General features: G+C 45.3%; 2 protein-coding genes across 3 annotated transcripts; both read left to right on the top strand.

The window, feature by feature from the left end:
• Positions 1–85: 85 nt before the first annotated feature.
• On the top strand, positions 86–9973 carry pex7 (peroxisomal biogenesis factor 7). Of its 2 annotated transcripts, none has more exons than XM_086061098.1 (11): positions 86–210; positions 642–773; positions 844–901; positions 998–1145; positions 1571–1648; positions 1724–1832; positions 5187–5293; positions 6298–6411; positions 6687–6742; positions 8962–9061; positions 9287–9973. In XM_086061098.1, the coding sequence occupies exons 1-11, from the start codon at positions 87–89 to the stop codon at positions 9362–9364; spliced, it is 1104 nt and encodes a 367-aa protein (XP_085917224.1). In that variant the 5' UTR covers position 86; the 3' UTR covers positions 9365–9973. The 2 variants fall into 2 exon arrangements, with proteins under 2 accessions (XP_085917224.1, XP_085917225.1); XM_086061099.1 differs by lacking the exon at positions 86–210 and adding an exon at positions 234–301.
• Positions 9974–10465: 492 nt separating this feature from the next.
• On the top strand, positions 10466–15947 carry slc35d3 (solute carrier family 35 member D3). The gene is made up of 4 exons (XM_086061310.1): positions 10466–10720; positions 13270–13480; positions 13557–13714; positions 14673–15947. The coding sequence occupies exons 1-4, from the start codon at positions 10496–10498 to the stop codon at positions 15339–15341; spliced, it is 1263 nt and encodes a 420-aa protein (XP_085917436.1). The 5' UTR covers positions 10466–10495; the 3' UTR covers positions 15342–15947.
• The last annotated feature ends 1202 nt before the right edge of the window (positions 15948–17149 follow it).

The raw sequence follows: 17149 nt of genomic DNA, 5'->3' as shown, positions 1-17149 counted from the left end.
ATTGTTTGGTGGTATTTACTGTTTCATGTTCTTGTTTTTATTGTCTTGTGTGTCACAGCGTCACATAATTATACATTTTCCTAATAATGGGGGCATCTCGTCTAGCTTTCCAAATCAATGGACCGTTCCAGAAGTCGCCAGCAGAGGCCGACAACGAGTCAACTGCCGAAAGTACCACAAAGAAGAAAACCCGGAAACATAACAAAAGCGGTAAGTTTTTTTCTTGAAATACTTCTTACATGTCCTACTTTTGCTATTATTTCGTGCAAAAATAACGTGTTTGTGTGCTACGTTATTCACGGTACGTTTTCATCTTGTGCGAATACAATTTAAGAACTTGAGGAACTACAATAAAACACTTTGAGGTTTTTCCTTCGAGAAATTTTAATCATGGCTCTCATCCGGGCATTTGTGATATTTCCGCAATGCAAATGCTTCCTTTACACGGTGAAAACAAACAACGAGTCGTATTGCTTTTGGCTGGCATACAAACAGGCAGATTAATATTAAAGCAGTCAAACGACATTTGATCACATTTTGAAATCAAAAATAGTCACAAGTCTAATTACAACCATCCAAAGTCTAATACTTTTCAATAAGCGTAGAGTTTCCTTTCACCGAGTTGACCTCCATTTTGACAGAGCGGAGGACAATGGCGGCGATGGCGACAAAGGTGTTCCGCAGCCCGGCTCGTCACGGCTACGCGGTGGAGGCGTCGCCATTCTTCCCCGGCAGGCTGGCGTGCGCCACCTCTCAACATTATGGCATAGCAGGTTGTCAAGGGTACAGTTTCATGCAGCTGTAAACTTGACCTTTGACCTTCACCTCTCTGCTCATGCGCAGGCGGCGGCTCGCTGTTGGTCCTCGAAGACACGCCTGCCGGACTTCACCTTGTCAGAAGGTATCATGTGAAGACAAAATGACGGCCAACTAAAGTTCAGCTGCTCCAGTTGGATTTTCATCAACATTGCTGACGAACGTATTGTTTGCGTTTCAGCTGGGAATGGAGCGACGGCTTGTTCGACGTGTCGTGGAGTGAGACCAATGAGAACGTGTTGGTGGCTGCGGGCGGCGACGGCAGCTTGCAGTTGTGGGACGTTCATCACGACGCCCCCCTCAGGCTAGCCAAGGAACACACGCAAGAGGTCTCGCACACTCGCTGGGCCGAGGGGGTCATAGGTCAATGTACACTGGTTTGCAAATCCTTTCCAACCCATATTCAATTTAATACACTACAAGGACAAGATATTTATTGTTCAAACCGATGAACTGAAATCTCATTTTGAATTTGATGCCTGCGACATGTTTTAAAAGCAGCTTGATTGAAAACTGGAACAAAATTCGCGATGCAAATCGACACCCGGAAACGCCACTGGAAGTAAAGTGAAAAAGTGTGCTGCGGTCTGACGAGTCCACATTTCAAATTGTGTACTCAGAAACACAAGCTGGCCAGCTTCTCTGGGATGGAGCTCATCTGAGATGGACTGAAAGTGGAAAAGTGTGACGCGGTCTGACGAGTCCACATTCCAAATTGTTTTTGTAAATCATGGGTGCGGTGCATGTGTTGTAGGTGTACGCGGTGGACTGGAGTCAGACGCGAGGCGACGACGCCATCGTGTCGGGATCGTGGGATCGTACCGCCAAAGTGGTGTGTGCCTTTCATGCGCTCTTTCATTGCGTTTGTTGAAATGACTGGGTTTCACTCCTCACCTTTGACCCCCAGTGGGACCCCATCCTCGGCCAATCGCTGAGCACTTTCACAGGTCACCAAGGGGTCATCTACAGCACCATTTGGTCACCTCACATCGCAGCCTGCTTCGCTTCATCCTCAGGTGATGCACACAAAGGGGATGTCATGGGGACATTCGACCACAAGGGGGCACTGTTGACCCGCTAGTGCGTGTGTAGGTGTCTGTGTGTGTATGTGGAGCATCTGAATGTTATCAGCAGAGGTGGGAGGGTGGGGGAGGGGCTCGTTATCTGTCCGGCAGCTGATCAACAAGTGCGCTAACGAGTCGACTTAATGAATTTTCCAGATGAGATTTGGTGCAGTTCGTTAATCCGCGCGTGCGCTTCAACTTTTCCTTTTCGGCGTCGCGCACGAACGACGACGTCGACTCAACATTCGCATGTTCGTGCGCTCAGCTGGGATGGAAGTGCCCGTTGCTCCGTCCGCGGGCAGGCTGGCAGGGAAAATGTCCGCCTCGGCAATTTGCCTTGAAGCGGCGCGTGTGCTTAAAATGTCAGCTATCGCGCACCGGCAGCTCGCTAAGCCGCGCACGCACACGCTTGCCGTAAGGTGATGTCGCAGGCACACGCGCTGCGCGCGTGTAATCGTGTTCACACAAAAGGTCATAAAACAGCCAATGTGTGTGTTTACATGAACATGTTCAAAATTTCTGCGCCCCAAGAAAAATTAGGGATGCTCGATACCTCTTTTTTCATACAGATACCAGTAGGAGTACTCGACTCTGGAGTAGTCACCAATACCAAGTATCGATACCACTAGTATTTTCTACCCGGTATCGGTCTTCGTCTATCCGTAAACATTATTATAGTTCGCATCAAAAAAAAAAAAGAAGCATTTTTGTTAATGAAAAAGAAAAAGTGCTTTAAATAAATGAATAAATAATACAAAATAAATAAATAATACAAATAAAGTAAATAAATAAAACTTACTATAATTGTACTGTTTTTGTGTTTGTCTTTTGTGGTTCTTTATTATTATTATTTCACTTTTTCTGTATGTTGGTTCAAAAGAAGGTCAAACAGTTTACTTCACTTAATTATTACACAACACTTAAAAAAAATAAAATATAAACTTGTACTCAAAAAATACCCCAAAAAATAATACTAAAACTAATAAAAAACTAAACTAAGCATTTTTGAAAAATAGTATAAATAAAGTTAACTAAAACTAACTATAATTGTACCGAAAATTGAGATTGTTTTTGTGTTTGTCAAAATCATACAAACCCTTTTGTGGTTCTTTATTTTCATTATTATTATTTCACTTTTTCTGTATGTTGGTTCAAAAGAAGGTCAAACAGTTGAATATGAATTGTAGTTTACTTCACTTCAATATTACACAACACTTTAGTGACTTTAAATAATAAAATAAAACTTGCACTCAACAAATACTAAAACAAATAAAAACTAAACTACCGTAAAAATACAAAAATACAAAACTCTTATAACCCTGGTGTGCAAATATTGGTGCGTGTGCGCGTGAGCCCGTCGTACGCGTGCAGGTGTTCGTGTGCTCAGCGGAAAGTCAAATCTAATTGAAATGTCAAAAGTTTGGCCGCCAGCCTTGCGTGGACGCTTTTGAACTTCCTGTTGCTAATCTGATCTCACGCGGCTCCTCCGCTCGGAGGAGCGCATCCGAGCGCGGCGTCGTGCCGCGTGGGCGGCCGCGGAAAAAGGTTGGACCGTTTTGAAAAGGTTCGCCGAGCCGCTCCATCGCGTCGACGGCGTCCAAGAGGAGGAGGAGGAGGAGGAGGAGGACGAAGATTGAGCAGAGGGCGGAGAGTACCAAAAAACCGTGTCGGCTAATGTGAAACCCGCCCCCCAAACCTCTGGCCCTCAACCCCACCTGCGGGCCCGCCTCCATTAAGAGATAAGCGCTAATGCTAACGAGCAGAAGCCGCCTCCCTTGATAGCATATGCGGGCTCCTTCATAAGGAGGCGGCCATGTTGTAACACCGTCTTATAGACCTTGGTGTGAAATACACAACTGGAGCTGCGTCGTTAAATTTTCACACATTCAAGTCAATTGGATCAAAAAATCTGTGAGAGGACTTCCTTAAAATGTCACCTCCATAATTTGAAAGTCAATCTAAAATGGCGGACTTGCCGTTGGGTTTAGTGTATGGCTCCAAGAGACTTTTTTGTAGGTTTTTCATACACCGCCAACTTTTGGTAGATCTTGGCCAAACGTACAAAATGCTACGTTCAAAATCTCGAGTGAGCGAAGTTCCAACAAAGACCAAAACAAGTAGCCCCTTTACGTGAAGTGAAATCCATCAAATACTTAAAAAATAATAATAATAATAATTACCTTCAGTCTTATTTTAATTTTATTTTTACACAAAAGCAACATTTATTCATGAGTCTCACTATTAAAAATGCACTTAAAATTAAGTCATTTTTGTTAAGCAGGGTTGTCAGGATTTTCTAAATGTAACTTGTAATCTTACTCAGTTACTTTTATAATCAAGTAAGCTACTTTTTAATTTGAGAATTTGAGACATTCAAAAAAAAAAGAAAACAAAAACTGACGCCAATATTTGTCAAAATACCAAAAATCGGCACCGGTAATCGGCCTGCAAAAAAAAGTAACTACTTATTACTTGCTTTTAAAAGTAACTTTGTTACTTTACTGATTACTTGCTTTAAAAAGTAACTTCTTAAAGCAAGTAATCAGTAATCTAGTGGCAGAAAAATGACCAATACGAATCAATATCACATCTTTTTAATTTGTACTCCATTTTATGAATTATGAAATTACTGTATCAATGGCTAAAAGATGCAATCATATTTCTATTAATTTAACATTTGTATCCACTTTTCTGTTAACAAGAGTATCAACATTTTTATTGCACATTTAGAAAATATATCAAATTTGCAATTAATCGTGAGTTAGCTATTGAAGACGTGCAATTAATTACAATAAAAAAATGTAATCCCCTGACGCCCCTAATAAAAGCTAAACAAAACATCAAACCTGCTTTAAAAAGAGATTTAAAACTAACTGAATAAATAATTTTTTTTAAAAACGAAAAAAGCCAACCTGTTCTATCTAATCTTGTTTGGAACCCCCAAGAAGCGCGCGCCGGCCTCCAACATGGCAGCTCGTGACATCACTTGAAAACTTGCTGCGAGTGCGCGATATCAAAATCGGTGAAAAGAAGATTTAAGAGCGAGTGAGCAAAAGCGCAAGAAACGTGGAGGAGGAGGAGGACGTCGCCGATTAATGTGGCGGTCAGCCAGCCAGCCAGCCAGGAAGGAAGGAAGCGGCTCCTTAATCTCACGGCAAAAATGTGGCGGACTGACACGTCGTCTCGGGCCTGAATTAATCCTATTAACGTAATCTGCTGCTTGCAAGAAAGCCTTGGAAAAAAATAATAAAAAAATGAAAGACACATCACAACTACCTGCCTGTGTGTGTGTGCGTGCGCGCTCAGGTGACGGGACGCTGCGAGTGTGGGACGTGAAGGCGGGCGTGTGCCGATTGGCGGTCCCGGCGCACGACGGCGAGATCCTGAGCTGCGATTGGTGCAAATACGATCAGGTGACTCATCAGAAGACGTTGATGTGCCATTTTGTTTAGAAAATGCTACAAAGTGTGGTGTGAAAAGGCCACAGGTGTCAAACTCGGGGCCGGGGGGCCAGATCCGGCCCACCACAGGATTTTATGTGGCCTGCAAATCCAAAACATTTTTTTTACTGGCTTTTGACTTGTTGAAAAGTAGATTTCTACTAATTTTTATATATATGTTAATAGAAAGTGATCATACATTTATTTGGTTTCACAGTCACGTGGGAAACTATAATAATGATGTAAGGGCTGGGTTTAAAAAATCTATTTTGAATCGATTTTTTCATAGCAAAATATTGATTCATAAATCACTCTTTTTCCCATAAATTCATGATTCAATTGAATTTTAAAGGCCTAAATGTTTTTTGTACCTTACTGCTTTCTTGAAATGTGTATTTTGCTACAGTTACAAAAGACCTGACATGACAATTGAGAATCTTTTTTAATTTTTATGGACAATTATTGAATTACAATTATGAAAATTTTATTTTCATCTCTTCATGTTTTTATCATGTTCTTGATTTTTAAGAATTGAATATTATATTTAATTGAATCTAATTGAATTGGGGGTGGGGGGGGGGAATAAGAATTGAATCGAAATCGAACCAATTCGGGAAATTTGTATCAAGATGTGCAGCGATTAATCGACAACTTATCGATTATCAAATTAATTGAAAATTATTTTTCATCATCTGTGAATCGTTTAGTTATCTTTTTTTGTCTTTTTTAATTATGTTTGTGCACTGACTATTTCCAATGTCCTATTTTTGAAAAAAGGAATGGAAATTCAAATGTTTTTTTTTTAAATGTGATTCATCGATTAATCGAAAACAACTACTGAAATAATCGTTAGTTGCAGCCCTTTTAAACATTTTAAGAAGACTTGATTTGCTTCTTGTTCTCTCAACAATATCAATGTACGTGTGTGTGTGTGTGTGTGTGCGTGTGCGTGTGCGTGTGTGTGTGCGCGTGCGCAGAATATTGCGGCGACCGGCTCAGTGGACGGCAGCGTGCGCGTTTGGGACCTGAGGAACCCCCGGCAGGCCGTCAATCAAATGAGAGACCACGCCTACGCCGTCCGCCGAGTCAAGGTTCGCAAAGAGATCACCCACTTCGTGACACACACGCAGACAGACAGACAGACAGACAGCATCAAACCGCCCACACTCATGTGTGTAATTACACAAACACTCCCGGCCGGACACAAAATGGCACATTTCACTTTTACGCTCACACACGCAAATCACGATGATGGGTTTGTGCGTGTATGACCTTATGACCTCACTCGTTATTCGTATAGCGCACATTATGTGACTTGAGCGTGTTATTTGTAACGACGTGTTGTGGTGTTTGTGTGTGCGTGTAGTTTTCTCCTTTCAGTGGCAACGTGTTGGCGTCGTGCTCGTATGACTTCACCGTCAGGTAAGCTTTTTGTCACACAGCCACAAAATCCCACGCTGTCTTGTGCGCGTGAAGGTAACGCTGTGCTGCTGCAGTGGGAGTGGCCAACCCTATTCATGCTGCGTGTGTGTGAATGAGTGTGTGTGTGTGTGTGTGTGTGTGTCATCGATAGCTCTACGTTGTGGCTGGCTTTTTTTGCTGATGCGTCACTCGTTAGCGTTAACGAGCCGAGCGACTCGTTAACGCTCGTCAACTGTGACTTCATCACTTAAACCGGCAGCCGTAGCGGCGCATCAGTGTCACATGAGTGATGATGATGATGATGATGATGATGATGATGATGATGGGGTGCCAATGGGAGATATAGAAAGTATAACATCACTTTTAAGGAAATTAACGGCAATTTTTATTGCTGTCACTATCAGATATTTTTAGAATAGATTATTCGAACCATTCATAGAATAATCGGATGCGTTTTTATTTTGCGTTAAAGTGTACAAAGCATTTTTCGGCATGACTTTTTATTTTATTATTATTATTTGTACATTAATCATCAATTACTCGAGTATTACATTTAGTTGTCGATTAGTATCAATCAATTACTTGATTATTTTTTGTTTTAATTATTATCATTATATTAATGATTGATTACTCAATGATTACACTTGTTGATTCATTTGATAATCGATAATTTTCTTGAATTGACTATGCTGGAAGTTGTTGTAGCTTGCGCTAAAAATGTTAGCTAACCTCCTATTAGTCTTGACCATACTAAAAGTGTTAGCTTATGCTAAAAATGCTATCTAAGCTTCCATTGGTCTTGACCATGCTTGTGCTAAAAAAGTTAGCTAACCTTCTATTAGTCTTCTTGACCACACAAAAATTGTTAGCTTGTGCTAAAAATGTTAGCTAACCTTCTATTAGTCTTAATCACACTAAAACTGTTATCTTGTGCTAAAAATGTTAGCTAACCTTCTATTAGTCTTCTTGACCACACAAAAATTGTTAGCTTGTGCTAAAAGTGTTAGCTAACCTTCCATTAGTCTTGACCACACTAGAAGTGTTAGCTTGTGCTAAAAATGTTAGCTAACCTTCCAGTCTTAACTGTTAGCATTACCATTTCATCCATTGGGACGTCAAATTGTAAATACGGTTAAGTATAGTTATAGTTAAGTTATAAAAATCTATATACTGTAGTTTTACGTTGTTTTGAAATTGCGCAGATGTGTTCGCACACGCACAGACATCCTGCTCAGTCATATTTACGTGAATCGTTTGTGAGCACAATGATCGACGTCACCGGCACGTCCTGTTCCAATCAGTGTGTAGATCGTGCAAATAGTGCGTGCGTGCGTGCGTGCGCCAGCGACACACAAAGCAGACAGGTGAACACACTCGCGACAATGCGAGGCAAATCGTTGGTTACCGTGGGAACGGACCACAAAGGCCTCTTTGTGATCGTCGCGCCGTGTTTGACGACTTGCTGGCACGCACGCACAAGTCAACTTTCTTCAATTAAAAAATCAAATGCACGTTTATGGTAGCCGAGCTGTTGGCGTAGCCGTTAGCCGTTAGCTTGCGGCTCGGTTTCATTCACTCAGCTGCGTTCGTCTCCGTGAGGGGAAAGCTAGTGTGCCGCTGACGACAAGTGGGCGGAGTTTTGGATTGAGAGAAGCCAGCAAGCAGCAATTGAGGCCATAAAAAAAAAAAAAAAAAAAGTCTGCGGACACCAGCCAATGGCAATCACACTAATTGAACCGTGTGTGTGTGTGTGTGTGTGTGTGTGTGTGTGTGTGTGTGTGTGTGTGTGGTCAAAACCCTTACGCAGCAAACCTTCCCTCCAGATTCATCCACTTTGCAAATGTGATTAAATCACACTGAGAGGGAACACTGACCGCCATCGGCTTCACACACACACACACACACACACACGCGCGCACACACACACACGCACACTGCAGGTACCTCACTAACTGACCAGTGTCACCAAAATGTACGGTTGTTTCATGTGCGTGTGCCATTGAGTGACCAAAGTGAGGCGAAAGGGTTAGCAATTGCGCATTGATGCCACAAGATGGCGTCAAACCTGCTCCTAGCACGTACGCCCATCATGAACATGTCACATAGACGACGTCCGAGATTTAGTGATCATCAAAACTAAAAACCAGCCCTTCATTAGCATTCAAATGTCTTCTTCACGTTCTCAAACGTCTTGAAAACAAGTTTTTGTGGTCTTTGAGGTTTTGGGACTGGAAGAAGGACCCTGCGCTCATGGGCACTATGGAACATCACTCGGAGTTTGTGTGTGGATTGGACTTCAACATGCACGTACCCAACCAGGTAACGCAACAAAAGATGTACAGGCTAGCTAGCTTAATGCTAACATACAATGGCAAACACCATAGATGGGCTAATGGAAGTTAGCATTGATGTCTCACGCTAATTCCAAACCATCACGCGAGTTCGACTTTGACACATGCCGTGCGTGTGCGTGTGTCAAAAAATCTGTCGGGTTCTCATACCGTTACCATGACAACTCACACGACCGTCAACCGTTGCCTTCAGGTGCTGGACTGTTCGTGGGATGAGACGGTCAAGATCTACACGCCGCCATGTTTGAACGCCGCCACGCCGCACCCGTGACGAGGACACGCCCCGCGCACCGATGATGCCATCAAGCAAAGTGATGAGATGTAAACAGGAAGTAGCGCTGCCTCTTCATGGCTCGACTTCCTGTGGCGAGCGCTCGCTTGAAATAACGACCTCGCCAACATTGCCGCCACATTGGCACATCTGTTAGCCGAGCTGAGCTGCTAGCGCGCTGGCTAATCGCACATTTTTGGTATGTCCAGTAGGAATGAAGCAAGCAGCTGATTGGACGGTTTCAGTTTTTTTTTTTTTGATTTAATGATCTGTAGACTGTTAACACGGCGCTAAGCGAGGCTTTCTATGCTAATTTCAGCAAACATTTAGCTTCGTCTTAAACCTTCAACTGTTGTGCGCAGCGACGTGCGTGCGTGTGCGTGCGAATAATGTGTGCGTCGGCGTCTTAATGGAAGTGTTTGATGTTTCTGTTAAAAATGAACGTCTGCTAATCTTGGCGCAACAATAGGCGCCACATGGGCCTGGTGCTAATCTTCTGGCCGGGTTAATTGGAAGGATGCCCCCCCTCCCCCCCTCCCCACACACCACACCCATGACCTCAAAGCGATTTCCTGATGAAAAGTTTCAATTAAAAACGAATAAATTAGACTACTTTTCACGGCTTTTGATAGTGGGGGGGGGGGGGGGTGCTGCCTCTTCTTCCTCCCCTGCGCACGCTTCCTCATCTTTCAGGGAATCCCTCCTCCATACACATATATATATTAAAAAAAAAAAAAAAAAAGAATGTGTGTGGGTGAGAGAATAAATGAATGAATGTCAGTGAGTGAAAAATGTCAATGCCTTTAATGGAAACATGACAGTGTGCACAAACCTCGATTAATTGGCTAATTACTCGTTGCACCTGTAGTGTGTTTGTCTTTTCAACTCAGTGACGCAGGTGTGTGTGTGTGTGTGGGGGGGGGGGGGGGGGGGGGGGGGTTATGCTATATTTCCTAGAACCGTCCCCGAGACTAAAAAAGAAGAAAAGCCCCCGCAGGTTGCGCGTGCGCGTGCCGGAGTAGGAAAGGTCCTCCCCCAAAGAAGCCCCCCCCCTCCTCCCTCCCTCCCTCCCTCGCTCCCTCTCGCTGCGGTGGTGTTCTGCGCCGCCGGGAAGTTTTAAGCGGACGGACGATGGAAGCGGTGCGCGGGCGCGCGCCGGCCATCCTGGTGGCGGTGGCGCACGGCGTGTTTTCGGGCAGCCTCAACATCCTGCTCAAGTTCCTCATCAGCAGCCTGCACTTCCGCTTCCTCACGCTGCTCCAGCTGTGCACGTGCAGCACCGCCGCGCTCGGACTGGAGACCCTGCGGAGGCTCGGCTGGGTCTCCGTGCCCCCCTTCAGCCTCAGCCTGTCCAAGGTAAGACAGGACTCGAAGGCGTAGAAGCGCCCGCGAGTGGACCCGAGCCGGGTCGGGTCGGGTCTGGTCGGGTCGGGAGCGCGCGGCAACTTCAGCGTATAAGGTGCGCAAGTGATGATGATGATGATGATCGATTGATTATCATGTCTGTATATTGATGACGTAGGTTTGCTCCATGCGTAAATACTGTTCGGAAAGTCTGTAAACTTTACTGTTAACGTGCAAAAGACTCCAAAAAAAAAAAAAAAAAGACGCAAATGTCCAATAGCGCGCGCAGACGCCGCACATCATTCACGTTCAGCGCTGCAGGCGCAAGAGTCGAGCTAATTTGCGGATTTATTGATCGCACATAAAATCCTCAAATCATAGCCGTCAGCACATCTTCCTCCTCCTCCTCCTCCTCATCTTCATCCTCTTCCTCCTCTTCATCACTTCTCCACCAAGTTTGCGCGGGTGCTGATGTAAAAACGCGAACCTGCTAATTTTGCTGAACGTTTCAGTGACGAGTTTGAACGGTTTTAGTGCTTAGGCGTGCGTGAATGTGTGTGCGTGTGTGTGTGCGCGCGTGTGTGAGAGAGTGCGAGACGGCGAGTGTCAACGTGATTTGTGCGCGTGAGTGAAAGTGGATGAGACGCGCACATCGAGTGTTTTAAGCGGCTGCGTGTCACTTACGTTTTGATGAAAACGCTTCAACGCGGAAATCGCTCAGTGTCAAAACGGCTCGCTACTATTTGCGGCGTGCGCGCGCGCGCGCGCGTGTGTCGGAGTGACAAACTAATCCAAGAGCAAGCGTTGGGGTATGCAAATGAGCGGGTGAATCTCCCACGTTAAACGGCGAAACAAGACCTTGCAAGAGAATTCGCTCATAATTGACATGGAATAATTGATGACGATTTTAAAATGAAAAGTTACACTTAAAATAATAAAATGAAAAATATATATATTTTTTTGATACACAGATTTAGTATAACTATTGAAACTCAAGCAAGGTTTTTCTTTATATATATATATATATATATATATATATATATATATATATAATATATGTATATATGTATATTTCTACTTCTACTGTGACTCAGTGAACTTGTCGGTCGAGTTCACAAGTTTCTAAGCAATCCGCTACATTTGTCAAATGTTGACAAATTCAATATTGAACAGGAAAACGGTGGCCTTAAACCAACATTGTGATGTCATCGATTAGCAAGGCCCACTGTGTGTGTGTGTGTGTGTGTGTGTGTGTGTGTGTGTGTGTGTGTGTGTGTGTGTGTGTGTGTGTGTGTGTGTGTGTGTGTGTGTGTGTGTGTGTGTATATATATTGTCTTTCTGTCTGCGTGCACTCTTCCTTTCAGAATTGTTTTATTTCAGCGACACTAGAAGGTTTTCAAGCATGAACAGGTTTTTCAAAGGTTATGCTGATGTTTGAATCAGATTAAAGGCTGGCCTACTCCAGAGCCTTCATTTTGGTATCTTTTTTTTTTTTTGTTGACTTTGGAATGTGTTTTTGATGGTGGCCATGATGCAGAACCCAAATGCGCTTGAAGTCACAAACTGATGGCCAGATTTTCTGTTAAAGACCAGAATTCGTGGTTACAACAAGCACCAAGTCATCCAGGTCCTGAAGTGGCAAAGCAGCCCCAGACCATCACACTACTATCAATGTTTAACTGTTGGTATCAAGGCTGGACTGGCCATTTGTCGTACAGGGCAGGTGCCCGGTGGGCCGGCGCCTTTTGGGCCGGCGCCTTTTGGGCCAGAAGCAGTGCTATGTAATTATTTTTCCTCCATTTTACCTCAAGAGACTCGCCAGTGCTATGTCAAAATGTCAGGGAAAATATAGGTCAAAAGTCGACATGTACACTGGGAAAAAAAACTATGATATAATAGAATTTTACAGGTTTTTTTCTGTATTTAAAAAAAAAAAATACTAAAATACTCTGATTTTACATGTCAAATGTAAAATAACATGAAATCGCAAAATTATTACACAATATTCCTGTTCTTTAAAAAAAAATCCATTAGAAGTACATATATTAATTGTTAAAATACGTTCACAAATGTATCGTAATTACACTAATATTTGTCTGTTATTTAATGGAATAAAATGTAAAATTCAACTTTAAAAACCTAATAATTGGGGAAAAATATGGCTATTTACTGAGAAATTAACAGTCAAAAAATTCTTTGTGAATTGACAATTTGTTTGAAAATGAAAATAACTCAAATTTCTCTAATAGATGGTAGCATTCATTGTATTAATATTTATTTTGAAAGGACATCTAATGAACTTTGTGGGAGTCAAAAGCGTTAAGAACGCTACACTCTAAAAACAGTTGGGTCAAAAGTAACCCAATTATTGATCAAAAATGGACCGATCCACTTTATGGGTCAATTTGACCCAACTTTCTGTTTTTTTTTTTGTTTTGTTTTTTACAAGACCCAATATTTATGAGTTGTTTTCCACTAAAAGACCCATGTCTTGACCCAAAGTTGGGTCATTTTGACCTCACTATTTTTAGAATGCAACGTGAGCGTTTTCCTGCGTGCAGGAGTTTGCGCCGGTGTGCATCCTGTCGACGCTGCAGTCGACGCTGACGCTGTGGTCGCTCCGCGGGCTGAGCCTGCCCATGTACGTGGTGTTCAAGCGCTGCCTGCCGCTCTTCACGCTCGCCATCGGCGTCTGCGTCCTCAAGAACGGCGTCCCCTCGCCCGGCGTGCTCATCGCCGTCGCCATCACCACCGCGGGGGCCGCACTCGCCGGTAAGTGCCTTGAAGATGATGTCATATGACATCATCGCCGCCGCCCCCCCCAGACATCATTTTTGCGCCCGGACAGGTGCGGGGGACCTGACCGGCGACCCGTTCGGTTACGTGACGGGCGTCCTGACGGTCGTCATCCATTCGTCCTACTTGGTCCTCATCCAGAAGACCAGTCTGGACAGCCAGCACGGACCGCTCACCGCGCAGTACGCCATCGCCGTCATGGCCACGCCGGTAAGGCCGGTCTGGACAGTTGGGGCCCACATGGGCACCACTTGGTCTCGTTGGGCTTTGGCTGGTTATGGGCTTGGGGTGGGATTCGCTGTTGGGTCCCACTTGGTGGGCAGTCGACGGGTGAACCTAAGTATGGGCAATAAGTGGGCTCTGGCTGAGCTTCACTCCAAAATATAAAAATTTTGCACAATAACAACATGCACTTACTACCTGGTCTATATTTCTTTACAATTAAGTAAGTTTTTTTTTTAATGTCCAAAAAGTCATTTAAAAAAATTTTTTTTTAGGAAACATTAATTGAACCGGGCGGCACGGTGGCTGACTGGTTAGCACGTCCGCCTCCCAGTGCAAAGGTTGTGAGATCAAGTCCGGGCTTGGGCCTTCCTGGGTGGAGTTTGCATGTTCTCCCCGTGCTTGCGTGGGTTTTCTCCGGGTACTCCGGTTTCCTCCCACATTCCAAAAACATGCATGGCAGGTGAATTGGACACTCCAAATTGTCCATAGGTGTGATTGTGAGTATGGTTGTTCGTCTCTGTGTGCCCTGCGATTGGCTGGCAACCAGTTCAGGGTGTACCCCGCCTACTGCCCGAAGCCAGCTGGGATAGGCTCCAGCAACCCCGCGACCCTTGTGAGGACAAGCGGTACAGAAAATGGATGGATGGATGGATTAATTGAACCATTTGCATCATAAAAAAAAAAAAAATTGCAAAAAAAATTACCAAGGCAAGTATTTTAAGAGTGACGATATGTATCATTTAGACTATTAATGGCTTATTAAGGCTTATTATATTAAGTTTGATAGCACAAGATTGATATTTAAACCTAGAAAAATTAAACATTTCCGAAATGAACTGGGACCCAGCTGGGCAGCCCAGGTGGAACCCATTCGCCAGCCCATATCCAGCCCACATGGGGCTTCACAGAGTTGCACGCCGACTTCCCGTTGACTTCCTGTCAGGTCCTCCTGGTGTGCGCCGTGGTCTCGTCAGACGCCGTGTCCATGTGGTCGTACCCGGGCTGGAACGACGGCCGCATCATGGCGCTGTTCCTCTCCTGCGTGGCCATCGGCTGCGCCATGAACTTCACCACCTACCACTGCACCTACCTCAACTCGGCCGTCACCACCAGTTTCGTGGGCGTGGTCAAGAGCATCGTCACCATCACGGTGGGCATGCTGGCCTTCGAGGACGTGGCGCCCACCACGCTCTTCGTGGGCGGCGTCGTGGTCAACACGGTGGGCTCCATCACCTACTGCGTGGTTAAGTACTTCGAGCTCAAGAAGAAGAGTTCATACGAGCACCTGGAGGGCGGCAACAAAGACGCCGCGGCGGCGGCGGCGGTGGCGGCGGCGCCTGCCGGGGATCCGAGCCTCCACAAAGCCCTAGTCGAGGGCGACGCCCATGAGGTGGCAGCGGGTGTCGACCCCGGGGTGGGGGACGTGTCGTCCTCGCATGTGATGATGGAGAAGGACGTGGTGGAGATGCAAAGGGAGCACCTTCATAAAGACACCGCTGCCGTCTCGGGGCAGGCGGCGGGCAACTACGTCGGCGTGTGGCGCTCCATCAGACAGCTGCACTTCGGCAAGGACGACAGTCTTGTCGACAACATGGAGCAGCAGAGCCCCTGAGGGCCGGCTAGCGGCATCGACTGACGCGCTCGCCGGCTAAGTTCACGTCGCTGAGACGCACGTAGCATGATTTGAAACAAAGCGGGAAAAAAACAAAACATCCAATCGGGGGAAGGTGGAGAGAACACTTTTCACTGGTTAGCATGCAATGCTAAGCAACATTTTGGATCAATCGGCAAAAGTTGAGTGAAGGCAGGTGGCAAATCCAGGTCCAGAAAGTAAAAACCCTGCCACAGTTTGGCTTTAGCCCCAAGTGCTAGCTAGCTAGCGAGCTCCCTAGCTAGCTCCCTGGGTGCTCTGTTACCTGCTAGGGAGCTCGCTAGCTAGCACCTGGGGCTAAAGCAAAACTGTATTTACTTACTGGGCCTGGATTTGGCATTTCTGCTGCTGGACTGTTCTTGCTTATTGAAGACTACAAAAGACTTCTTCAGTTCTAAATTTTGGTGTGCAGTCACTTTATTTATGCCAGAACTCAAATGTCAGGATTGTAACTCACATATCACATATCACATATCACTACCTCCCTGTGAAAATTCCGGATGGCCTGCAAACTTCTTCTCGAATCCCGAGCACCGCAGTATCTATCGCAGGGATGGCGAGATCCGGTCCTCGAGGTCCGGAGTCCTGCAGGTTTGAGATATTTCCGCCTACCAACACCTGATCGTTATCAGACACGCTGATGAGCTGATTGTATGAATCGGCTCGTCAGCGTGTCTGATAACCATCTAGTGCGCTAGTGGGCGGAAACATCTAAATCCTGCAGGACTCCGGACCTTGCGCACCAGAATTGGTCTAAGGTTTGAGACATCGCCTTCATCCTACAAAGTCCTGACATGTCTTCAGGGAAGATAGAGAGACTCCACATGTAAAAAAAAAAAAATAAATAAAAAAAAGAGGTGAAGATCCCGTTGACGTCTTCAACAAACGAGAACTTCCCAGTTAGTTGCCGATTACCATTACCCGGATGACATACTTCTCCGTCTTGCGCCTTTCGTGTCATATGCTCGCGGTCACGTGACGCGCGTTTATTTTCCTCACTGACGCCTTTAGCTTAGCTTAGCATCAGCGCTCCGCCGAGCAAAACGTTGCGCGTCCCGAGCTTTCATTTGAACACTAACAGGAAGCGGCGTGACGACGTTAGCGCGCGTGGGCCGCCGTAGTCTTAACTGTTAGCGCTCGCTAACGCTAACCGCCGATGACACGCTCAGATGCGGGAGACAACGAAGGGTGAGGGGGCCGTGTTGTGCGCGTGAAATCTTCTGACGGGGCTACTGCCCCCCACCCCCCCTCCCGCCCCCCCCCCTCACCCCCGCTGCAGGCATTATTTTCAAAAAGGAAATAAGAAGCTAAGATTGCTATTGATTTTTTCCAAAGATCTTTTAACGCTACAAGACGAGCGAGCGCAGGTGACGATGAGCAGCACCAAGACCCCCCCCCCCCCCCCCCCCCGCGGTCAGCTACTGCATTAACCACTGCGTGTGCATGTGTGTGCGTGTGAGCGTATGTCCATGTGTGTTTTTGCACACTTTTGTATAACGGTGTGTGTGTTTTTGTGCGCATGACCCTGTATGTGTGTATGTGCGTATGTGCGTATGTGCATGTGTTCCTTTGTGAGCGTTTTTATGTACAGAATGTTGCATAACACAGAAAGTTGCGTTGTTATGACACGCGTGCAAGCTAACGAGCTAACCCCAGCGAGAGGTCGTTGACTTGACTTTTATTGAAGTTTGTCTTTCGTGTGTTGTGTTTGTGTGTTTTTGGTGAAGAGGAAATCTCAGCATGATGACGATCGATTTATTAATGAACTA

The sequence above is a fragment of the Leptonotus elevatus genome, chromosome 18 (assembly GCF_054856555.1).
Source record: "Leptonotus elevatus isolate MCC_2025b chromosome 18, RoL_Lele_1.0, whole genome shotgun sequence".
In the NCBI taxonomy this organism is placed as follows: Eukaryota; Metazoa; Chordata; class Actinopteri; order Syngnathiformes; family Syngnathidae; genus Leptonotus; species Leptonotus elevatus.
This window is presented reverse-complemented; position numbering and strand designations above follow the sequence as displayed.

Coding starts and splice junctions, on each gene's coding strand:
- pex7 (XM_086061098.1), top strand. CDS start 87: ATGGGGGCATCTCGTCTAGCTTTCCAAATCAATGGACCGTTCCAGAAG. Junction 1,146..1,570: donor CCAAGGAACACACGCAAGAG/GTCTCGCACACT, acceptor CATGTGTTGTAG/GTGTACGCGGTGGACTGGAG. Junction 5,294..6,297: donor ATTGGTGCAAATACGATCAG/GTGACTCATCAG, acceptor GCGCGTGCGCAG/AATATTGCGGCGACCGGCTC.
- slc35d3 (XM_086061310.1), top strand. CDS start 10,496: ATGGAAGCGGTGCGCGGGCGCGCGCCGGCCATCCTGGTGGCGGTGGCG. Junction 10,721..13,269: donor TCAGCCTCAGCCTGTCCAAG/GTAAGACAGGAC, acceptor TCCTGCGTGCAG/GAGTTTGCGCCGGTGTGCAT. Junction 13,715..14,672: donor TCGCCGTCATGGCCACGCCG/GTAAGGCCGGTC, acceptor ACTTCCTGTCAG/GTCCTCCTGGTGTGCGCCGT.